The sequence below is a fragment of the Schistocerca gregaria genome, chromosome 5 (genome assembly GCF_023897955.1).
Source record: "Schistocerca gregaria isolate iqSchGreg1 chromosome 5, iqSchGreg1.2, whole genome shotgun sequence".
Lineage (NCBI taxonomy): Eukaryota > Metazoa > Arthropoda > Insecta > Orthoptera > Acrididae > Schistocerca > Schistocerca gregaria.
The window spans coordinates 564,641,766-564,668,066 of NC_064924.1; the positions used below are offsets into that span (position 1 = coordinate 564,641,766).

Sequence of the window (26,301 nt, forward strand, 5' to 3'; positions counted from 1 at the left end):
GCCAGTCTACATTTTATATCCTCTCTACTTCGACCATCATCAGTTAATTTGCTCCGCAGATAGCAAAACTCCTTTACTACTTTAAGTGTCTCATTTCCTAATCTAATTCCTAGTTTTGCTTTTGTTGATGTTCATCTTATATCCTCCTTTCAAGACACTGTCCATTCCGTTCAACTGCTCTTCCAAGTCCTTTACTCCAAATTTTTCTTCTGTTTCCTTTACTGCTTGCTCAATATACAGATTGAATAACATTGGGAATAGGCTACAAACCTGTCTCACTCCCTTCCCAACCACTGCTTCTCTTTCATGCCCCTCGACTCTTATAAATGCCATCTGGTTTCTGTACATATTGTAAATAGCCTTTCGTTCCCTGTATTTTACATCTGCCACCTTCAGAATTTGAAAGAGAGTATTCCAGTCATTGGACAAGTTGTAAGTTTGAAAGTTGAAATACATGTGTTGAATGTTATAAAACATACAAATGACTATCTTCTCTGTGTGTGTAGAGAGCACAATAATTCACGCGTGAGTCATTTATGTAGACCAAATAAATGGAATATTGAGATCATGTAAACATAAATCTACAATAAAGTAATGCACTGAGATGATAAACTTCCTCTTTTATTACATAGCAAACTAACAGGAAATACAACCCACTTTTAGAAGTGGGTGTTTTTGACAGTCAATAAACAACAGGTACAAGAAAATTTCCTCAAAACATAAAAAAATGTTAATGCAGTGTAAATGCATATCACAGACGGAAATATACGCCAATCGTATATCATTATAGCTCTAAGGCAATATTATTAAATATGAAAATACCAAAAAACTCTAACAACTGTCAAAAATAGACTGACATATTCAGTGAGGTCTCTTCACATACCAATTATCTTACTTTCCTTTGTACAGATGAAAATTAGGTCTTGCTGCCTGAAAGTAAAGGAAAGTATCAGAAAGCATCTTGTGATGAATAATAATCATTACTCCAAATTATCAGTTTTTATTCACAAACTTCCAATGAATGGAAACTGAATCTCTTTGCTCTTCTTGAATAGTCAGGTTCCGCATTATATAAAAAGAAAATACCAGCATACTTACGTGATATAATTTTTTTCTTCATATTTTCAGTTAGTGCCCTGGGTTGATGCAGAAACACAGCAAATCTAATACCCTGTAAGATATTTTAAAGAGTCATGTAATGGGTCGTGTATCATCCTTTACAGTCTAATGGTAAACAGTATGAAAGTGAGAACATATAAATTTGGATTATAGTAATTATTGACCAGTGAACTAAACAAATAAAGAATTTACAAAAGCTGATCTACATGACCCCATTTGCAAAACAAGACATGGCGGCTCAAAAGGAACAGCAGAGAGAGCTTCAGTTTTGTATAATAATTATTTGTCAATTTCATAATAAACACACTGATTGAATCTGAAAATATAAACAGCCAAAGCCCCACAGAAGTATTAGTTCTTTCCAAAGGCATTAACTTTTTCCCACTCCCAAATTCAGTCATGCTGGGGTTATTAAAGACCTCCTCTCCTTAAGCAAGTACCTATAGTGGAAACATTTGGAAAACCACTAACCTTACCAATAAGACTCAATCAAAAACCAATATGAAAGCTTGCCTGATTTAATTTAGTGCTCATCTAAGTATTATAAACTCCACTGCCCCTCCAACTCACCCCTGTTAACTTTCCAGATTTCCTGACCTCAAATTTTGCCTACCATCATTCTCCGAATCCTTCAACTTGGAAACTAACCTCACATCTGCTGGTAGAACTGCGATCCACCACCTAAAAAATTGCTCCGGACCTTATAAACCTACCTGCTGACAAAGTCTCCACCACTATGATTATGAACTGTAGGGATTATTTGGCACCAGCTGTCAGATACATCCACCTACAAGTCACAACACAGTGACCCCATTCCAGATATACAGCAAGATTTCCAGTCCCTCCTCAAATCCACAGGTCCAGCCAAGAAACCCTCCACTCAGTTTCTCTCCCTCTCCCTGTCTCTCTTTCTGTCTGTCTCTCTCCCCCCCTCCCTCTCTCTCTCTCCATCCCCCCCCCCTTTTCTCCTCCTCACCACAACCACTCCGCACACTACTACCTGCTCCCTTATGTACATAAACATAACTACTGAGAATGCTCCATTGTGCTTGGTTATGGCACCTCACCCCCTATCCCCCAGAGAGAATCTCTGCCCTTGTGGACCAACACCTTCATCTTATTACCATTAACCTACTCTCCTACATAAAAGAGATCAACCATTTCCTCTACCAGTTATCCACAATTCCTGTTCCTTTACCAACCAATGCCCTACCTGTCACTGTCAATGTCAGCTCCCTCTACACTAACACCCCGTTGCCACTGTTGAACACCGACTTTCCCAATACCAGACTGATTCTAAACCTACAACCACCTTCCTGGTCACCATGAGCAACTAGATGCCCAGCTACAGTTACTTCTCCTTTGAAGGCATCAGCTACAAACAAATCTGGGGTGCACCAATGGGTACCATTTTACACTAACCAGTTCATGGGCCATGTACAGGAATTCTTCCTCACAACGCGGCATCCCAAATCCCTCACCTGAATCAGATTAATTGATGACACCTATCTAATTCCTCCAGAATCTAAGCACCTTCTCCTCTTTCTCTTCAACTGGTCTTCCTCAACCCAACAAGCCACCTTCGATATTGACTGCCATCTCAAGGATGGCCACATCAGTACCTCCACCTCCATCTACATAAAAGCTACCAATCACCAACAATACCTCCACTTTAAAAGTTGCTACTCATTTCACACCAAGAAGTCTCTTCCATAGAGCCTAGTCATCTGTAGTCAAGTACACCTGCAGTGATGAACTATTCCTCTCCATATACGCTGAGGATCTCATTTCACTGAGTTTATCACAGTCCAAAATTGCCCTCCCCAACTTGTCCAGAAACACAACTTGTCCAGAAACAGAGTTCCCATGCCTTGTCTCCCCACTCATCTACCATTCCTCACATACCCACTATCCAGAGCCACAAAGGAGCACCCATCTTGTGACTTAGTACCATCTAGGGCTGGAGCAACTAAATCACATTCTCTGCCATAGTTTCTACTATCTCGCATTGTGCCCTGAAATGAGAAATATCCTCCCCACACCTCTCACAATGGTATTCAGTCACACAACCAATTTACACAATATCCTTGTCTGTCCCTACTCCACACCTGCTTCCAACCCTTTGCCTTGTGGCGCATATCCCTTTAATAGACCTGGATGCAAGACCTGTCCCATACATCCTCCCATTGCCTACTACTGCAGTCCTGTCAAAGGTATCCCCTATCCATCAAAGGTAGGGCCAACTGTGAAAGTAGCCATGTGATCTACCAAATTAGCTGCCTCCAAAAGGGCACATTCTGTGTGTCTGCATGAATTGTCACTGCCAAACTGTGGCCAAGCGGCAACGGTATCATACAGTCACTGAGAATACACCAAATACTATGTGCTTCACTTTCATGATGTCTTTATAGCCTGTGCCACCTGGATTCTTCCCATCATCACCAGTTTCCCTGAACTGCATAGGTGCAGACATACTGTGCAACATATCCTTCATTCTTGTAGCTCCCCTGGTCTCAGCTTTCACCCGTCTTTGACCTCCAACTCCCTATTGCCATCCTTTCTCCTACACTGCTACTACATTCACCTACTATCCAACCAACACACCTGCATAGTCCTTTCCCTTCTCTGCTTCTCTTCTCTCTCCTTTTAAGGTGTTAACACACATAAGAAATCACACAATTTTGGAAACTTTAAAAACTAATAACTCAAATATGAAATGCACAAAAACTTTTAATTTTCAGTTCTACCTTAGTTTAAAGGGCAGACTAAAATGACAAAAAATTACATACTCCTGAATTCAAGGTTGAAATTTATTTTTTATTGGTTGATTTCACATGGAGTGACCCCCTGTGAATTACCTGAAAACACCAATATGCCCAGATTGCTACTAAGATTTGAAAAGACTCAATAATATAATTCTTTACTTCCAACAGAACTCCACTGCTTACTCAAATAATCTGTTCAAACAATAGAATACAACAAGTAGATAGTGTTCAGTTATTGAGAATACAAAGAGGCCTGATGCCCAGCAACAGCCTGTTACATACTTTTGCAGTAGAGTACAAAAGTCAATTCTGAACGCTAAAAAGTGAAGCATAGTATGAGTGGAAAATATTTTCACATGTGGGAATGTGGTTGTGAATTTCACAGTTCAGGGTACATTCACTCATATCTCAAATAAAGAACCACAACACCCTAATTCAGTAGTTAACCTTTCCTCCAAACCTCTCTCCCGATCCGAAACCTCTGTCCTATCCAAAGGCCTCACCTTCAGCCCCACTCCCAGATTCAACCAAACAGCCCTCGTCAAAGATTTACTGTCCTACACTCGTACTCTCTGCTGGAAATATCACTTTGCCACAAAAAAAAAAAGATCCTAATCCTACTCCTAATGATCCAACTCTCCAAGACACTATCCAAATTGAACCCTTCCTGGAACATTTCTGTCCTCCGTCACAGCGGGACCCACCTCCTCTTCCTCAAAATCACCCTCTCCAAACCTTCCAGGAATTTCTGACTTTCAGCCTTGCCTCTCAATCCATCTTAAAAAACCTTAATCCTACTCTCAACATCACCACTGCTGAAGCCCAAGCTATCTGTGATCTGAAGGCTGACCGATCCATCGCCATTCTTCCGGCGGACAAGGGTTCCACAACCATGGTACCTGATTGTCGGGAGTATGTGGCTGAGGGACTGCATCAGCTTTCAGACAACATCACGTACAAAGTTTGCCAAGGTAATATCCCATTCCTGATGTCCAGGTGGAGCTTCAAGGAATCCTCAGAACCTTAGGCCCCCTACAAAACCTTTCACCTGACTCCATCAACCTCCTGACCCCACCGACACCCCGCACCCCTACCTTCTACCTTCTTCCTAAAATTCACAAACCCAATCATCCTGGCCGCCCCATTGTAGCTGGTTACCAAGCCCCCACAGAACGTATCTCTGCCTAAGTAGATCAACACCTTCAACCCATTACATGCAGTTTCCCATCCTTCATCAAAGACACCAACCACTTTCTTGAACGCCTGGAATCCTTACCCAATCTGTTACCCCGGAAACCATCCTTGTAACCATTGATGCCACATTATACACAAATATTCCGCACATCCAGGGCCTCCCTGCGATGGAGCACTTCCTTTCACGCCGATCACCTGCCACCCCACCTAAAACCTCTTTCCTCATTACCTTGGCCAGCTTCATCCTGACACACAACTTCTTCACTTTTGAAGGCCAGACATACCAACAATTAAAGGGAAGAGCAATGGGTACCAGGATGGCCCCCTTGTAGGCCAACCTATTCATGGGTCACTTAGAGGAAGCCTTCTTGGTTACCCAGGCCTGTCAACCCAAAGTTTGGTACAGATTTATTGATGACATCTTCATGATCTAGACTCACAGTGAAGAAGAACTCCAGAATTTCCTCTCCAACCTCAACTCCTTTGCTTCCATCAGATTCACCTGGTCCTACTCCAAATCCCATGCCACTTTCCTAGACGTTGACCTCCATCTGTCCAATGGCCAGCTTCATACATCCGTCCACATCAAACCCACCAACAAGCAACAGTACCTCCATTATGACAGCTGCCACCCATTCCACATCAAACGGTCCTTTCCCTACAGCCTAGGCCTTCGTGGCAAACGAATCTGCTCCAGTCCGGAATCCCTGAACCATTACACCAACAACCTGAAAACAGCTTTCGCATCCCACAACTACCCTCCCAACCTGATACAGAATCAAATAACCAGAGCCACTTCCTCATCCCCTCAAACCCAGAACCTCCCACAGAAGAACCACAAAAGTGCCCCACTTGTGACAGGATACTTTCCGGGACTGGATCAGACTCTGAATGTGGCTCTCCAGCAGGGATACGACTTCCTCAAATCCTGCCCTGAAATGAGATCCATCCTTCATGAAATCCTCCCCACTCCACCAAGAGTGTCTTTCCGCCGTCCACCTAACCTTCGTAACCTCTTAGTTCATCCCTATGAAATCCCCAAACCACCTTCCCTACCCTCTGGCTCCTACCCTTGTAACCGCCCCCGGTGTAAAACCTGTCCCATGCACCCTCCCACCACCACCTACTCCAGTCCTGTAACCTGGAAGGTGTACACGATCAAAGGCAGAGCCACGTGTGAAAGCACCAATGTGATTTACCAACTGACCTACCTACACTGTGAAGCTTTCTATGTGGGAATGACCAGCAACAAACTGTCCATTCGCATGAATGGACACAGGCAGACAGTGTTGGTAATGAGGATCATCCTGTGGCTAAACAAGCCTTGGTGCACGGCCAGCACATCTTGGCACAGTGTTACACCGTCCGCGTTATCTGGATACTTCCCACTAACACCAACCTGTCAGAACTCCGGAGATGGGAACTTGCCCTTCAGTATATCCTCTCTTCTCGTTATCCGCCAGGCCTCAACCTCCGCTAATTTCAAGTTGCCGCCACTCATACCTCACCTGTCTCAAAAACATCTTTGCCTGTGTACTTCCGCCTCGACTGACATCTCTGCCCAAACTCTCTGCCTTCACAAATGTCTGCTTGTGTATGTGTGGATGGATATGTGTGTGTGTGTGTGTGTGTGTGTGTGTGTGTGTGTGTGTGTGTGTGTGTGTGTGTGTGTGTGTGTGCGCGCGCGAGTGTATACCTGTCCTTTTTTCCCCCCTAAGGTAAGTCTTTCCGCTCCCGGGATTGGAATGACTCCTTACCCTCTCCCTTAAAACTCACATCCTTTCGTCTTTCCCTCTCCTTCCCTCTTTCCTGAAGAAGCAACCGCTGGTTGCGAAAGCTTGAATTTTGTGTGTATGTTTGTGTATCTATCAACCTGCCAGCACTTTCGTTTGGTAAGTCATATCATCTTTGTTTTTAGATATATTTTTCCCACGTGGAATGTTTCCCTATCAACTGCATGCAACATGCTTACTGCACAGAACATTATTTAGAACTTGATTGAATTGTCCCAGAAGATTATATTATAGGAAATCCTCAAGTGAATGTATGCAAAGTATGCTTGCAATTCCATCTCAGGTCAACATCGAGAGGGACTTATGAGCACACAGCACACTGAACTGGGCTCTTTGGTTAACTGATCCACATGCTAATGCGACTTCAGTTTATTATCCATCTGGGTGTCTAGGAATGTCACACACTTAGTTTCATCTAGTATGTGCTCACTGACTTCTTCTTATGGTATCCATGGGTTCTGTTCTAGGCCCTCTGCTCTCCTTAGTTTTTATTAATGATTTTCCTAACCATCTAACAAGAGCAGAAGCAGTACTTTTCGCAGATGATATGAGCCTTTTTATTAAGGCAGTTAGTGAAGCTGACCTACAAGAAAAAAATAGCTTCAACAATGAATGAGGCAGCTGAATGGTTCAAGGACAATTACTTAATTATAAATGACAAAAAAACTCTTGGATGAACTTTAGGCACATAAGGAACAAAGTAAAAAATAACATAAGAGTAGAGATTGGGAAATGTCTGATAGAACAAACTTCTTTTACAAAATTTTTAAGTGTATGGCTGGACAATAACTTGAGATTGGAAAAACATGTTGAACTATTGAATAAAGAAAACTTAGTAAATACTGTTATACATTAAGAAATCTTAAAGAAAACGGCAATTTTGAAACAGTCCTATGTGCCTACTACTCTTACATTCATAGTAATCTAAGATATGGTATTATATTTTGGGGGAATACAGGTTTCGCAAAAAGTTGTTTTAAGATCCAAAAGAGAGCTATTCGTATTCTGACGGGTGTTGTCTCCAGAGATTCATGTAGAGGACTCTTTAAGGAGTTGAAAATTTTGACCCTCCCTAGTTTATTCATCTATGAATCAGGATGTTTCCTAAAGTCAAATCAAGAATTCTCTTCTCTAAACAGTGAAGTACACGACTATCAGACCAGAAACAGGCACAATTTTCCATAGAAACATACATTCAAAATCCCTGTACCAAAACAGTGTGAGGTATCTACCCAAAATAATGTTCAATGCCTTACTAAAAGAAATAAAAAGCTTACAAAACTTACATCTATTTTAAAAAGAGTTAAAGAGGCTACTATTCGGTCAGAATTTCTATAACATTGATGAATTTCTTTGCTATCTAAACAGATAGTGCTCATGTTTTGATTTTTCTGCATAATCCTCCTTTTTTTCCAACTGGCATGTAAGTAGAAGACAAAATATGTGAAGTTTAATTTAGAAAAATATTAAAGTGTAATTGCGAAAATGTTATTCCTCTTAATGGATCTTTCTTTGTATAAACCTTGTAAATTTTTTTCCCCCATCTTCCATGTAAAAAGAAGACAAAATATGTAAAGTGTAACTAACAAAATGTTAATTCCCTTAATTGATAAAAATATAAATCATGCTCTCTCTCTCTATCTCTCTCTCTCTCTTTCTTTCTTTCTTTCTTTCTTTCTATATGACAATTCCTATATCATGTATATTATAAAATGGATGATAATTGAACTGAATAATTTTTGTTCGGCATTGCTTAATATGAGTCATTGTAATATTATGGATTAAGATATTTTCATAAGTCTTTGTGTAACCTGAGGATAAAATATGTAACACTCTGTTTGTGTAGTCGTGATCGGTACGAGTGTAATTGTACCCTTTATTACTACACCTGGGTCATGAAAAACACAATTTTTGAAGAGTTCTTCTTTGTTTCAGAAAAATCATTTAAGTTGATCAAGAAAAATCATATATGTTGATGAAGAACAGAAGCAGGGTGTAATGGGAATCTGTGTCTCCAAATTCAGTGGAAATTAGTATACACAGGTTAAGTACAGCATGGTGTCAATAAGCATTGTAAACACAATTAATCAAGCGTTGTGGACTGGGAATTGTAAAGGTCTCAAGACACGATTGACAGTTGCAGAATTGTGATTAAACTGTGCCACATTTGAACATTCTAATAACTGTATTTATTTTTTCAAAAATAATAATTTACAAATTATGTCTATTAATATTAAGAATTTGATTTAAAATTCCATTTATTGATGTCTAAGGATGCCGGATTGTCATAATACATGTGGACACCAGTGTTATTATTTAAAAGTATAGTTGTGAGTTAGTTGGTAGAAAGCTGTAGTGGACAGTAAGTGTTAAACTGCAATGTGGTACTGAAGTAATTTTAAGGAAAGTCGATGGTCATTATTGCGGAAATACGCAGATCATGTGATAGTAGCTGGGGGGTGACTTTAACCAACCGAGTACTGCCGGAAACATCTACGGATTCAATTCAGGTGTTATGGACAGGCAGTCTTGTGAAGTACTTCCCAAAAGTTGCCTGGAACAACTGGCTACACAACCCATATGTAATGTAAATATTTTTGACCTTGTAGCTACGAAGAGGCCTGATGGTATTGACAGTGTCATTATAGAAACAGAAATAAGTGATCATAATGTCATCATAGCAACAATGGTTGCTTAAGTTAATAAATACATCAAGATGGCTAAGAGTGTGTTTATGCTAGAAAAAGTAGATAAGCAGTTGTTAGCATCCCCCTTAGAGAATGAATAAACACCATTTAGCTCCAATATGACAAACATAAAGGGATTATGGGTGAAATTGAACTTGACTGTAAATTGTGCTATGGAGACATATGTGTCAAGTAAGGATGGCAAGTATCCTCCAGGGTTTAATAACCAAATTCAAAAAATGCTGCGTAAACCAAATTCGAAAAATGCTGAGGAATCAGATACCGTTGCACTCTCAATTCAAAAAAGAGTGCACAAATGTTGATAGGCAAAAATTAGTAGAAATTCATGCATCCATAAGAAGAGCAATGGAGAACACAAAAAAAATACTGATCATACATAAAATCAAACATAGTGTCATTTGACTGTCACAGACTCCTGCACGGAGGATGTAAAATTGGGATCTATAACTTGGAAAAGCAACTGAAGGAGTTGAAAGCAAGTAAGTCACCAGGCCCGGATGTAATCACAATTCGATTTTATGGGGAGTACTTTGCAGCATTGACGCCTTACTTACTTAGCCTGCATTTATCACGACTGTCTCACCCAGTGAAATCTTCCAAGTGAATGAAAAAAAATAAAAAAAATTATATATATATATATATATGTGTGTGTGTGTGTGTGTGTGTGTGTGTGTGTGTGTGTGTGTGTGTGTGTGTGTGTGTGTGTGTGACTCGTGTATATAAGAAAGGTAAAAGAATTGATCCACATAATAAATTTCCCCTTAAGACAGAAAAGCCTCTGCCTACAAATTAGGACAGATTTAGAAAGCATCACTCGTGTGACACTCAGCTTGCCCTTTTCTAACATGGTATCTTCCAAACCATGGATGGAGGGCAACAGGCACATTCCATATTTCTATATTTCCAGAAAGCATTTGACGTAGTTCCCCCATTGCAGACTGATGACAAAGGACCGAATATACGGCGTACCCCCCACTTACGGGATTGGTTTGAAGAATCTTTAAGTAATAGAACTGAGAACATGGTCCTCAATGGCGAGTGTTCATCAGAGGTAAGAGTATCATCAGGAGTGCCCCAGGAAGTGTAATAGGACACTTTTATTCTCTATATACATAAATGACCTTACAGACAGGATGAGCAGCAGTTTACCCTAATGATGCTGTTGTGTTTGGGAATTTGGTGTTGTTGAATGACTGGAATATGCAAGGTAACTTAGACAAAATTTCTAGTTGGTGTGATGAATGACAGCTTGCTCTAAGTGCAGAAAAATGTTTGTTAAAATAGATGAGTAGGAAAAACAGTCATGTAACATTCAAATACAGCATCAGTAGAGTGCAGCTTGACACAGTCACTTTGATTAAATACCTAGGTGTAATGTTGCAAAGCAATAAAATAAAATGAGCACATCAGGTTGGTAGTAGGGAAGGCGACTGCTCAACTTCGTTTTATTGGGAGAATTCTGGGAAAGTGTATCTCATCCGTAAAGGAGATGGCATATAGAACACTTGTGCAACTCATTCTTGAGCACAGTTCAAGTGTTTGGGATACCCACCAGGTCAGATTAGAAGAATATACTGAAGCAAGCCAGAAGCAGGCTGCTAGATTTCTTAGCAGCAGGTTCGATCAGCATGCATGTATTACAGAGATGCTTTGTGAACTCAAATGGGAATCCATAATGAAATTTTCACTCTGCAGTGGACTGTACGCTAATGCGAAACTTCCTGGCATATTAAAACTGTGTGCCAGACCAAGACTCAAACTCCGGAGCTTTGCCTTTTGCAGGCAAATGCTCTACTATCTTAACTACCCAAGCACAACTCATAACCAGTCTTCACAGCTTCAATTCTAGCAGTACCTTGTCTCCTACCTTCCAAACTGCACACAAGCACTCCTCCTTGGGTAGCTTAGATGGTAGAGCACTTGCCCGCAAATGGCAAAGGAACCGAGTTCAAGTCTCGGTCTGGCACACAGTTTTAATCTGCCAGGAAGTTTCAAATGGGTATCGTTGGAGGGAAGATGTTGCTCTTTCCGCAAGGCACTATTGCACAAATTTAGAGAACTGGGATTTTGCGGCCACCTGCACTATGACTCTACTACCACCAATGTGCATTTTGTGTAAAGACTATGAAGATGTGATGTGAGAAATTAGGTCTCATATGGAGGCTTTTCGACAGATATTTTTCCCTTGCTCTATTTGTGAGTGGAACAGGTGAGGAAATGACTAGTAGTGGTTCAAGGTACCCTCTGCCAAGCAATGTAAAGTGGTTGGTAGAATAAATTAGTCTGACTGGACAAAAAATATTGTAGACATAGGTACTAAAGACTGATGATGGTATATTTAAATGGTCTTATAAAATGAAGTGACTGAATGTTTAAAATCAATGGAGACTGTGAAACTGTAACAATTACTTGCCATTTAAAATACTGAAGAGACATGTAGCAGCCAGTGTCTGCAGTTAAATATTCACTTGGGTGATGAAAAATTAAGCATGTGTTTAAGATATGTACAACCGAGGTTTCAATTGTTCTCTTTAGTTCCAGAATATTTTAAAGCTGGCCATTCTGATGTACACTTTATTAACAACATGAGTTGTAGTTTAGTTGTTATTTATGATGCCTTATGTTCAAATGCATAGACTTTTGATTTAATTTTTAAAAATTGTATGATGCCATATGTTCAAATGCATATACTTTTGATCTAATTTTAAAAAAATTGTGTACAGAAATAATTTCATTTTATTACCTGATATGGTGAGGGCGAAGAGAAACAATCTCAATTACATTTTTATGTATAATTTTTTTTAATTACTTAAAGACTTTGGATATTCTTGAATGGAGTAATACATAAAAATAAAGGAGAAGCAATTCCTCACACATAGCTAACTGATTTGTGGCACGGTGAATAACACAGCAGTAAACAGAATTTACACTAGCTTTTGAGCTCTTGCTCTTTCTCTAGCAAAAGTACATATATTCACACATCCGTGGCTGTGTCTCACCATGGCTTAGGGTGTGTACATTTGGGTGACTGTGTGGTAGTGTGTGTGAATTTGTGTCTAAACATATAAAAGTAGGGAAACAAATTTGACATGACTTGGAACAAACTGAAGAGTGCAGTTGCATCCTGTGGGGTGAGTGGTGGTGGTGGTGGTGGTGGTGGTGGTGACGGTCCATGAGCATAGTGGAAACAGTGCTGACAGTAAAGAATGCTCTATTCAACTTCGGTATGTGCTTTGCCATAGCTCAGTGAGGCAAAACACGCCTCACTCTGTTGAATCTGGCTAGCACTGATGTATGGGGTGGCTTCTGCCCTGGTCAAAGAAAGTTGCGTAGACACCCTGCATTGCCAATAGATGGCTGGTGGCCTCTGCAAAGACAGGGCCACGATGTCAGCAGCACGCTACTTCTCCATTGGCAATGGCACTTGGAGTGACCCCTCAGGCCCACATACATTCCCTTGGTGGCAGGTAAAGACTGCAGTACGTGGGATTTGAACTGCTGCCCTCTCGCAGGAGTTGGCCAGCAGCTGGTGCTGAGAGCTACATCCCATGGGGAACTCAGTACCGGCAGCGGCAGGCACAGCTGGCAGCTTGGTGGTACTGTGGCACTAAGTCCTGTGAGGAACTCACCACTGGCAGCAACAGCTGAAGCCTGGTCTCAAACTCATGGCCACTGCTAGTGATGCCCAATCGTGTTGCTGTCTAGTGCAGCCCCTGGCATCATGGTGGTGCTGCTGCTGGTCTTCAGTGAAGTGCTTCTCTCAAAACACAGGCATATTTATTTCGTTCCAAGGTGCATTATTTCACTAAAACCTGGCACCTAGTCACTTTGCCCATAACAAGATACTTGCCTTGGTGTGGTAACATTGATCCAACTGCTACAGTTATTACCACTATGTGGTGCAGTTTTCCACTGAGCATGGATAGACTCATCTTGCAACCTCCTTCTGTACATGTTATTCTGACACCCAAGTCATCACGCTGCAGCAAATAGCTGCTAAAATGACACTTCATGGCAGTTTTCTCACCACTTTTGCTAAAATACTTATTTACTTTACTTAGTACTTTGCTAAAAGCATGGATAGCAACACTACACTGCCACCTCCCACCCCACCCCCCTTCTCCCCACTCCACTGAGAAGCCTCAGACCCTTGCTTCAGCCCAGTTCCCTATTGAAATTACCTTCACCCTTAATCTGTACTAGATTGCATTTTTTTTACTACTATACAATTACTTTACTAATCTACAACTTCAAAAATCTAGTTTTCATCCCTTACTCATGGAATAAAGTCTACAAGAATCTGAATTACCCTGGATCGGATTTCTGCAGGGCTCATCGTTTCAGATACACAAAAAGTAAGCAGAGTAAAATCAGAGTCACTATGGCGCTATGAACTGCAACACTGAAGATCATGGTTACCTGATGTCTACGATCTACAATCTACATACTGTTCCACATGCTACAACAACTGCTCTACAGTGGCTCACTCCTACTGCATGGCTATTATCTTAATGAATGTCCCAGGCCTGGTTTCCAGGTGTCATTTTGGAGGGTAAGTTTTGTTTGGATGACCTCTCTCGAGGTTCATCTTGCTAATGCAGTTTTAGGTGCATTACAATCATCAGAGTAACCTCAGTCATTGTAGCTGGTAAATGGAATGTAGGCTCCATGACATCAGAGATAGCCCCGTTGATCGACAATCCACTGCATTGAAATTTCAAAAATTTTGCTCCCATGAGCTTTCGTTGTTCACAGCAACCTAAAAATAGCTCCTCCGGCCCCCTTATCTTGTTCAGCAATTCCCAGATGTTAAATACTAAACCCAGTGACTACCTGTGGCTGGATAATACTGGAAAATAGAACTCCTTCATTCATCCAGGCTAACCTAAGTAGGCTTCTAAATTCATGGTGTAATACACCCTGGCACAACTAAGGTAAAGATTTTCAAACCACAATTTCCTGGCTTTGTGGGCACATAAAATCTGCTTACGTTCTGAAGGTGCAGTTCCAACAAAACAGTTCTAATTTCTCATTCAACATAACATATTCACTGACAGAGAAATGTTTCTTACATTTACTCACAAACTGGTAAAGAATGTCTCTAAATGGAGCCAATTTTTCTGCTTTTTTCCTGGCTGCTCTAGTATCTTGGTCACAAAAATGATGACAAAGCAAAAATAACTGGAATGCTTGGAGGGACATAGCGGTCCAAAAAATCTTCATCCTAGTTCCATCAGATGCACAAAGGTGTTCCAAGTTCAGTCTTGCTGCCTTGTATGTCCCTTCTAAAGACAGGAGCCCTATAACACCCATTATTTGGTGCTTCCTTGTAGGGTTTAGTACAAACAAAACAATTTGAAAAATAATGTCAGGAAATATAAAGAGACTGAAATACTGTAAAGGTGTAGCACGTTGTTTGGCATCACCAACAACACCTAGAAGATAGGTAATAATGTTGTGCAACTTTGTTCAAACATTTGGTCATGGGAATTCCTTTCTCTGATTAGTATGTCCTCTTTTTTGCAGAGAATAACTATCTCTGACCTCATCTTCATCTTTTCCTTCTTCCTGCTCTGTCTGTGTGTCACAATCACTGATGATAACAACATCCTTTTCACCCACCATCAGAATCAACTGGCACCAAATCAAGTATGTGATCAATCAATGCTTGCAGTTTGCCCCTTCTAGCTCATAACAATCTGTATATAACAATACTTGCTATTAAGTATACAATGAAATATCATGACTTTTCTTTCTTATGGGACAAGAGTAGTCTGTTGGGCTTTCACAGACCTCAGCATGCTTAAACGTGCTTCAACAGCATATCACAAGGTGCTATTCAAAAATAAAGTTACAAAAACACATTTGTACCACCCTTTTGACATCTGGTAGCAGCTACCTGGAACCACAAAACAGTGTGACATTCTATCTAGCAATTAAGTATAGAAATTCATCATAAGGGGTATCTTCTGTTGATTTGATCTATTGTTTGTGAAGATGTCCAGTTCATGAGATTCCACTGTGGTACACAAATGTTTATTTCATATATTTTTAATGGAATGCTTCCTACAATTCAGATGTTGTGCTTTATCTGACTCACAAATGATTACACTAATTCCTCACTAAACTGGTTATATTCTATCTCTTTACTGAAACAATGTGATATAATTTTTTTGTATTACCATCAATGTAAAAAATACTTGTCACTTATAGCAATTTTCTGTTTGCTTACTCCTTTCAGATCTGAAGATGACATAGTATTTTTTCCCCAGCCAAAACAGTTATCTTATTATTGTTATGTATTTGCAACGGAGGCTATAAAAGTTTTTAAATAATTTCCAAATATTTTTATTTATATGAAATAGTTATAAGTTTCTTGGGTGAAGGCATGACAGGCTGCGACATTTTTTTCCCCCTTTTCATTTATCACTCATTATCTCCATCATCTGTGAGTGATCTGTGAATTGAAATTGTACCTAGAGAAGAAGAAGATGGTATCTGTACACTAAGTAAGGCATCTCCATAGTATCTATTTTGATAGAAAATGTAACAGTGACTGAAAATGATCTCACAGGACTGAAGGCAAAGAGCATTATCTGTCATTACAGTGGGAGAACTATAGCAGCCTTAATGCAAACTCTAGAGACAATTAATCCTTCGATTGCAATTTTATTCACGTGTCCTAAAAACAGTGTCATGTACACTTACATTTTTTTCTTTTCTATTGAACTGGATTCTCTAATAAAAATTTGACTCAGGTATCATATTGTTTTAAAGTTCTCAGCTACACAAGCACACAATAAGTATAGTGTTTAATTTTGAGTTTTGTAACTGTGTTATACGGGTATGATGGATACAAATGAATTTCACTGTTTTCCTTTTTGTTTTTCGTAAAAGTGATAGACAGCCTGGCAGCATTATTTAGATATGCCATAATCTACAGCAGTGAACATATCAATTTATGTGCCTCATGAAAATACTGGAGGTCACAGGGATTGTACAGAAACTGCTCCAGTTGCAAGGAATGCTTTTGGGAACAGTTGTGCAAACAGTCTTTTACCAAAATATTCAGATGCAGACTATGCCCACTGTGGTGAGGCATTTGGGGGGGGGGGGGGGGCTGACATCTTTCACACCCATGTGTGATAGCTCCATTCAATTGATTGTCTCCTCCAACTCAACATTTACACACTCAACGGCAAATTTTATCCAAGGCTTCTTGCATCACTCAAAGAGCGACAATAACATTACTGTGTGGAGCAGCCTCTAAAATGTGCCCCATGTCATCCTCAATTGTCTTTTTTGCTAAGGTCTTTCCACAAATATCTTACATCATAGGTGTCTTTGCTGAGCAAGACACTTGAATTAAAGATACTAGTTACGTGGTATTCACGGCACAGAGATTTGTGCACTACATAGTTCTTACATTCCCCTCCACTGACATATCTAGCAGAAACCTCTTACTGATTTTTTTTAATTCCCTTACTACTTGCACTTCTTTCTCTTTCTTCTCAGCCTGTTCCTGATCTCATAGTTCAATAGTCTGCATGCTTTTAACCAGTCTTCAGAGAAGTTAAGGTGTTGGAGATATCTGAGACTGAAGACAGCAGATTTGCAACATCTCTTAAACCTCTTGCCTGAGCCGAAAGTATTGCCCACAATCCATTCATCTCTTCTATCCTCAATCTTACTGCTTCCAATTGTAGCTTTCAACTGTTCTATTCCTGCCTGTACTAGTGACAGTTCAGCTGTGAATTTTAAGGTTCCTCCTCCAGAAGCATGGATCAACAGGCATCACATATACAACATGCATGCTATAAAACTCTCCAAGAATGAAGCAATAAATAAAACAGTGAGGTGAATTATACTGAATTCCAAGAAACTAGCTGTGCATGATACTTAAAAACAGTGTCATAAAGTTAAATAATTATTTCTTCACCCCTGCAGCCAAAATTGTATCTGCTAATAAAGAGTCAGATGTAAGATGCATTAAATTTACTGTGGTAGCCATGGTTACTCCACTGATAGGTTTAGTTTCTAAACTCCTAATTAAATTTTTAAAAAGTAATTATATCCCTAAGAAGTGGCAGCTCTCCTGTATATGACAATATTTCTAACAGAGTATTAAAATTCTTTATTGACTTGCATGAGTATCCTTGAATTATCTTTTTAATCAATTAAAAGTTCAGGACACAGTTCCAGACTAAAACAGAGATAACAGAAGCATCCACTTAAAGCATCTCACTTCTTCAAGCTCCTTTTCATTATTTGAGAAGGTGACCTCCTATAAAGTATAGACTCAATGTTAACATTGTAACTTGTCATTTGTTGTCCTTGCTTTTAAACAGGATTCTCTACAAAGGAAACAATGAAGTGCTTTCACAGCTAAACAAGGAAAACCATCCTGTTGGTATATTGTGTGACTTTGCCAACACCTTTAAGATTTTGGACCATAAAATTCTACTTGGAAAACTAAAACTTAATGGCATCTGTCATGCATGGGTTGATTCTTAACTTCATAACAGAAAACAAAGTGTTATACTGACAAACTGCATGACAGGAATAAAACCAAACTCATAATAAAGGAACATAAAAATGCGGACACTCACAGTATTCATTGTTGGACACTCCTGTTCCTAACCTACACAAATGATGATTAAATGACTTATCACAAACTGTAACACTGGCTGAGGACACCAACATACTAATTAGGTCTGGAACTCAAATATACTTGAAGCATGTCAGGTGATAGCTGTAAACATTGTATTCCTTATTATCCAGCTGGATGCCAAACTATGACAGAATCAACAGACACAGGAACCAATCAAGAAAATAAATTTGGTATGTGGTTTTTTTAAGTACCTCTGACTTGTTGACTTGAAGACTTAGTTGCCAGCTTATTGTGAACACTTTCACTTCCTGCTGTATTACAGAATTGTATTCTGGAACAATACAGCTAAAGCAAATATAGCATCTATTCAGCAAATGCAAGTACTAAGAATTTTAAGTAGGTAATTGCTTATCTTACCAATGCCTCTTCCAAGCTCTTGGGCTTTTTAAATTTATTTCCCAGTACAATGATTCTTAGCAATAATACTAAACCTAGTTTCAGTTCAATTGTGGTTTACACAGTTTTAACACCAGAATGATCTAAGAGGACAAAATTATCAAATTTACACAGAACTGGAACTTCATAGACTTTTCAAAAACACATTTTGCCTAGACATGATTGTGAAAATTGTAGGCTTCATGTATAGGCCTTATTGTGGATGCATAAGTTAATATTCTGCTTGCTATACCGGTTTCCCTACATTCTCTTGATTCTTTTCAAATAGAAAATGTGTAACATTGTCTGTTTTTACAATATTCTTTGAATGGCACTGTTAAACTAAGTAGGATTTTATTGTCTTTTATGACCTTTCTTGGTTGGTATATATTTATCTAAAGTACAATTTATGATGGGTTTATACTGTGACCCCAACTGTATGTTTGTCTGACCTGAGAAAAAAAGGAAGAAGATTAGTGTTTAACCTCTCATCAACAACAAGATCATTAATGAACCTCTCATCAACAACAAGATCATTAATGGCAGAGTACAAACTCAGATAAGGGAAGGACGAGCAAGGAAATCAGCAATGCAATTTCAAAGTGCCATTTTGGCTTTTGCCTTAAGCAATTTAGGGAAATCAAGGAACACCTAAACCTGAATGGTCAGACATGCATTCGAGCTGCCCTCCAAATGTGAGTCCAGCCAGTGTGCTAACCACTGTACCAAGACACTCTGTTTGTCTGATTTGAACCAAATTTTCTCAATTCATCATTAACATCTGATGGTAATGGTTGTCTACATCTTTTATCAAAAACAAATGCTCTCTCAGTCTTGTAGATAAACTTATCACCTTGAGTAAACATCATCACTATAACAGCCCTGCAGCCAGGTGACTAGCACGAGTTTTGATGTTCTCTTAAAGACCATAACAACATTTAGTTTAGTAATCATTATATGGTAAGTAGGTGTATTGGTGTGCTTTTTAAGTGTACCATTAAAGGTTTCATTTTTCTTATGTAATATATCAGAAAACACGAAGAGATCGTACAGTCAGGTTACAGTAATATTTTCTTTTTAAATTTTGCCACAGCAAATCTATAGAATTTTGTTTAATTGTTCTTTGCTCTCTCCAGAAATTTAACTGTAGCGTACCTCTTCATTATTTAACTCACATTTCCAGAAAGTAGTGTAAAATTTGAGCTGTTGTTTCAGAAAATTTGCACTTTTATTTTTGTTTACATACAGTTGTGAATAGGACAAATTTGTGGAATCATATTTTCATGTTTATCTGTAATTCAACTGATTTATTCTTAATAAACTATTGCGTTTATCATGAGTGAAAGTGCTTAACTTGCTGTAGAATTGTTAGGTCGGGGCTTTGGTGTGACGGGTGCTGTCGTGGGTAACTGTGGTGGCATGGCAGTAGGGGAAGTAAATGAGACTTATCAGCAGTTTTGTATGATATGTAGTAGAGATAGGAAGATACTAGAACAAGAGGGGAAAATTGCTACCCTTCAGGCTGAGTTAGACAAGGCCAGGGGAGATCTTGATGGATTAAGGAGGACAAGAGTAAAGAGAGCTGGGAAGTAGCAACAGACAACAGTAGGAACAGGCCTAAAACTTTGTCCGACAGTTGGTGAATGTGGAAAATAGATTTGATCTGTTAGAAGCTAGTGAGCCTCAAGCAGTTGCAGGTGTAGACAACAAACTTCCAGCAGCAAATTGAAAAATAAGAATGGAGGGAAATCAGTAAAGAGAAAGGAAGTGGTGTTGTTAGGTAGTTCCCATGGAAGAGGTGTTGGCCAACTTTTGCAGTATAAACTAGGATCAGAATACCAGGTCATCAATTTTTTTAAATCTCCTGCTGGTCTGGAGCAGGTGACATAGGATTTAGGATCACTTTGCAAAGATTTCACAAAGGAAGACACTGTGATTATAGTGGGTGGGCCAGGTAATAGTATTGAAAGAGATCCTGGGTACAGAGTGTGACCTTACAAAGATTGCATCAGCATCGAAGCGTTCTAGTGTCGAGTTTGTATCTGTTCTTGGGTGCCATGACCAACCTCATTTGAACTCTTCTGCCAGGAGAGTTAATTTGGAGTTGGGACGGCTGCTTATGTCGGGTGTAGGGTCACACATTGGTGTGGTTCCTATTGATTCTCTTAATAGGTGGGATTATACTAGGCACGGCCTTCACCTCAAGAGGAAAGGAAAGGGTAAACTGGCTGGGAAAATAGCAGGTAAGTTAAAAGGGGGAGGCACTGCCATAAGTGATAAAATACCAGTGGTTATAGGGTTCAGAAAAGACCATTTTTTTATGGTAGGGAGGACAGAAAGAAACCACGGTTTAAGAGAGGTTAGGATTGATACAAACCTTCAGTTTGAGAAAGAAACCAAAAAACATAATTCTAGCTTATTACATCAGCATAAACAGCTGTTGGTTAAGAATTTTCAACAATCAGCAGAAATTTCAACTCTACCCTGTTTTGACTCAGCCAAAGTGAAATGTCAACTATCTTTATTGCATCAAAATATTAGGACTGAGAAATAAAATTAATGAATTAATTATCTGCATAGACAAATTAGAGTCCTCAAACCCAGCTGACATAACCTGCCTCTCTGAACATCATGTGACCACGGTTATAGAACTTTTAACTGTTACAGGATTTAGGTTAGCATCTCACTTTTGATGAGCAGAAGTGGAGAAATGAGGAGTTGCCACAGTCATCAGGAACTGTCATAAATTTAAGAACAGAGATATTCATAAATTTTGCCTAGAACGGCATATGGAAGAATGTGCAAAGGAAGAATAATTTCATAAAAAATCCTTCATAATATTAAGGGTATATCGAACACTTGCAGATAACTTCAATCTGTTCATAAACCACCTCGAAGCTGTACTGGCCCAGTTAACAGCAAAAAACAAAGAAATAGTAGTTGCTGGTGACTTCAATGTAGATTTCCTTAAAGACTGTAGATTTCCTTAAAGACTCTCCGAATAAGAACTCATTTGAGTTAGTAACACTATCATTCAACTTAATTCCCACTGTAAAGCTCCCAACTAGCGTAGCCAATTTTCTCACAGCCAGCCATTGATAATACCTTTGTAGAAAAGTCCAATGAGAAATATTATATTACAAAACCAAACAATGGAAAATCCAGGATGGAATGTAACAATATCAGAGAAGGAAAGTTGCTACTCACCATATAGTGGAGTGAGCTGAAAGCACAATGCGAACAGTGGCACCAGTGCATGATGGGAGTGGAGACTGGGTGGGGATAAGGTGGAGGCTGTGACGGGGAGGGAGAGGGTGGACAGTGAAGTGTTGCAGTTTAGACGGAGGGCAGGAGAGAAGGTGTGGAGAGGGGAAGTAGCAGAAAGGAGAGAAATAGAAGAAATAAAAAGAAATTGAAAGACTGGGTGTGGCAGTGAAAGGACGGCTGTGTAGTGCTGGAATGGGAACAGGGAGGAGGCTGGATGGGTTAGGACAGTGACTAACGAAGGTTGAGGCCAGGAAGGTTATGGGGTAGGATGTATTGCAGGGAAAGTTTCCTCCTGCGCAATTCAGAAAAGTTGGTGTTGGTGGGAAGGATCCATATGGCACAGGCTGTGAAGCAGTCATTGAGATGAGGGATATGTTTGGCAGCGTGTTTAGCAACAGGGTGGTCCACTTGTTTTTTGGCCACAGTTTGTTGGTGGCCGTTCATGCGGACAGACAGCTTGTTGGTTGTCATGCCAGAATGCAGCACAGAGGTTGCAGCTTAGCTTGTAAATCACATGACTGTTTTCACAGGTAGCCCTGCCTTTGATGGGATAGGTGATGTTAGTGACTGGACTGGAGTAGGTGGTGATAGGAGGATGTATGGGACAGGTCTTGCATCTAGGTCTATTGCAGGGGTATGAACCATGAGGTAAGGGATTGGAAGCACGGGTTGTGTAAGGATGGATGAGTATATTGTGTAGGTTCGGAGGACAGTGGAATATCAAGGTAGGAGGGGTGGGAAGGATAGTAGGCAGGACATTTCTCATTTCAGGGCACGATGAGAGGTAATCGAAACCCTGGCAGAGAATGTAATTCAGTTGTTCCAGTCCCGGATGGTACTGAGTTACGAGGAGAATGCTCCTTTGTGGCCGCACTGTGGTACTTTGGGAGGTGGTGGGAGACTGGGAAGATAAGGCATAGGAGATTTGTTTTTGTACAAGGATGGGAGAATAATTACGGTCAGTGAAGGCTTCAGTGCGACCCTTGGTATATTTTGAGAGGGACTGCTCGTCACTGCAGATGCGACTACATCAGGTGGCTAGGCTGTATGGAAGGAACTTCTTGGTATGGAATGGGTGGCAGCTGTTGAAGTGGAGACATTGCTGGTGGTTATTAAGTTTTATATGGGCGGAGATACTGATGTAGCCATCTCTGAAGTGAAGGTCAACATCTAGGAAGGTGGCTTGTTGGGTTGAGTAGGACCAAGTGAAGTAAATGGGGGAGAAGTTGTTGAGGTTCTGGAGGAATGTGAATAAGGTGTCCTCACCTTCAATCCAGTTAGCAAAGATGTCATCAATGAATCTGTATCAGGTGAGGGGCCTAGGATTACAGGTTTTGAAGAAGGATTCCTCTAGATGGCCCATGGATAGGTCAGCATAGGATGGTGCCATGCAGGTGCCCAAAGCCGTACTGTGGATTTGTTTGTAGATAATGCCTTCAAAAGAGAAGTAATTGTGTGGGGGGATATAGTTGGTCATGGAGACTAGGAAGGAGGTTGTTGGTTTGGAATCCATAGGGCGTCTGGAAAGGTAGCGTTCGATAGCAGTAAGGCCATGGGCATTAGGAATGTTAGTGTACAGGGAGGTAGCATCAATAGTGACAAGCAGGGCAGCGTATGGTAAAGGGACAGGAACTGTAGAGTGTCGGTCAAGGAAATGGTTGGTATCTTTTATATAGGAGTATAGGTTCCGAGTAATAGGTTGAAGGTGTTGATCTATGAGAGCAGAGATTCTCTCAGTGGGGCACAGTAACCGGCCACAATGGGGCATCCTGGGTGGTTAGGTTTATGGACTTCAGGAAGCATGTAGAAGGTAGGAATGCTGGTAGTGGTAGGGGTAAGTAGAGAAATGGACTCTGGGGAGAGGTTCTGGGATGGGCCTAAGGATTTGAGTAGTGACTGGAGATCTTGTTGGATTACTGGAATGGGATCACTGTGGCATGGTTTGTAGGTGGAAGTATCTGACAGCTGACGGAGTCCTTCTGCCACATAATCCTTGCAGTTCAAAACAACGGTGGTGGAGCTTTTGTTAGCATGTAGGATTATAAGGTCGGGAGCTGCTTTTAGATGGAGGAGTGTGGTTCTTTCTGCAGATGTAAGATTAGTTTGCATGTTGAGGCAAGGTTCGAGGTTACAAAATTCTGGAAAGTTAACATGGGGTGGTTTGCAGGCAGTAGGGGTGGAGCACGGTTGGGTGGAGAAGTGAACTGAGTTAGGCAATGTTCAATATTTGTCTTTGGTAGAGTCTGATTCATCGAGTTGGTGGTTAAAAAGTGTTTCCACTGTAGGCACCGGGAAAAGGTGAGGTCTTTAACTAGTCCTGCATGGTTGAATTTGGGAGTGGCACAAAAGGTGAGGCCTTTGGAAAGGACTGATATTTCTGTGGGACTACGGCTTCTAGAGGAAAGGTTCATAACTGTGGTCAGGTCTACTTAGGTTCTGGGTTCTGTGTGGTGGTGGGAGGGAGTTTTGGAGGGTGGGGTAAGTGTAGTAGATCGGCGAGACATGGTTTGTCAGCTATGAGGGGACGTGAGGGAGGTTTGGAGGTTGTTGTAGAAGTGGTAGACAGTGGTACTCTGAGGCAGGAGTAGGAATTGAGCAGGACGGAAAGCTTTTTGAGGCGGCGTTGTGCATGTTGCTCAAGTTTCTGCACGGCAAGAGTTTCAGTGTGTGTTATGGGTTCCAGGAATTTGGGATTACAAAGCAGGAGAATTTTGAGGATGGATAGAAGGTACTGCAAGGAGGATTGGGCTTGGCTGATAGGGTTTTGCAGGGCTATGTTGGTGAGGGCTAAGGATTGGGGAAATCTCAACAGGTAGAGGTCATTGTGGAAGGAGGGGTGGCACCCAGAGATGGTTAATTTGATGGTAAGGCCAAGATGGTTAATTTGATGATAAGGCCATTGGGGGGGATTTCATGAGCCAAGCAACGATGCAGGAGCAGTATGTGGGACTGGGATCTGGCCAGGGATAAGGAAACTTTTCTGTATTGACGCAGGTGGAAGGAGCAAGGATCCATGGTGGTGCAAAAAATTATGTAAGAAAGTAGAATTATGTCCGAAAAATTACTCAAAATTACACCCAAATAGTGTGAAAAGTATGAAAAGGACGAAATGGATACACAAGGGTGGGGGGTGGGGGTGGGGAATGGATACACAATCGTGGGGGGGGGGGGGGGGGGGGGGGCGAAGCTGAGATGAAATCTGAAGACGACGACGATAGTGGAAGGCGGAAAGTCACTAAAATTGACAAGAAGTCACAAGGGTCAAAGTAAAGAATAACTAAACAATAATAAATATATGTACATATATATTACTGTGGGTAGCAGGTTTGAGGGTGGATAAGCATAAGGGGGACGCAGATGTAACTGGATGAGGTGGATTTAGTGGGTGCGAACAGGCATAGAACGGGGAAAGTATGGGGGGGGGGGGGGGGGGGGGGGAGGTTCTTAGTTAAAGATGTAAGATCGTGTGGCACCAGAAAAGTGCAGGAGATAACACGCAAAAATAGTGTGAACCTTTTTGATGTGCCTATCATGACTCAGCATTTCCGCTATATGGTGAGCAGCAATTTTCCTTCTCTGGTATTGTTATATTACAAAACCAATAGTCAATGACTTCTCAGACCATGAAATGCAATTCCTTCTGTTAAATGTTAATACTGAACAGGATATAAAATCTGTTAAATCTGAACTCAAGAGGGTAATCAATAAGCCAAAAATCAATTATTTTAGGACACTCCTCAGAGACATTTACTGTCAGTGATGTTTACAGTGCCCATGGCATGAATGAAAAATATAACACATTTGCTAATAAAGTGTTAGCTTATTTGAACACTGTTTTCCCCCACAACTAACCAAGGATAGAGCAAAGTCTACAAAGAAGACATGGATCACTCAAGGAATACAGGTATCTTGTAAAACAAAAAGAAAACTGTATCTGTCAATCCGAAACAGTTCTGATGTTGGTGTTATATCACATTGTAAGAAATACTGCAAAACGTTAAAGACTGTAGTAAGCAAATATATTACAAGGAAAAGATAGTCATACCAGATAACAAAAGAAAGACAATATGGGATATAGTGAAGGAGGAGACTGGTAGAACCAGACACAAGGAGGGGCAAATAGCATTAAGAGTAAATGACACATTGGTGACAGATGTGTATAGTGTTTCAGAACTTTCTAACAAACATTTTATAACTGTTACTGAAAATATGGGGTTATCAGATTCTGTAGATGGTTCCATGGGATACCTCAGACCAGACATTTCAAGTAACTTCCATAATATGAATTTGACCCTCACTACCCCAGCAGAAGTAATGTCCATCATAAAATCTTCAAATCAAAAACATCTAATGGGTATGATGAAATATCAAAGTTAATTAAAGAATGTGATTCTGAGTTAAGTAACATA

At 40.4% G+C, this 26,301-nt stretch overlaps 1 protein-coding gene across 2 annotated transcripts in view; it reads right to left on the reverse strand.

The window, feature by feature from the left end:
* Positions 1–603: 603 nt before the first annotated feature.
* Positions 604–26,301, reverse strand: part of LOC126272083 (UPF0415 protein C7orf25 homolog) — a 130,888-nt gene continuing 105,190 nt past the window's right edge. For both annotated transcript variants that reach the window (XM_049974644.1, XM_049974645.1), the window contains 2 exons: positions 1,099–1,171; positions 604–930 (listed from right to left, as the gene is read on the reverse strand). In XM_049974644.1, the coding sequence (XP_049830601.1) occupies positions 917–930; positions 1,099–1,171 (87 nt within the window). In that variant the 3' untranslated portion in view covers positions 604–916. The remainder of the gene's footprint in view (positions 931–1,098; positions 1,172–26,301) is intronic.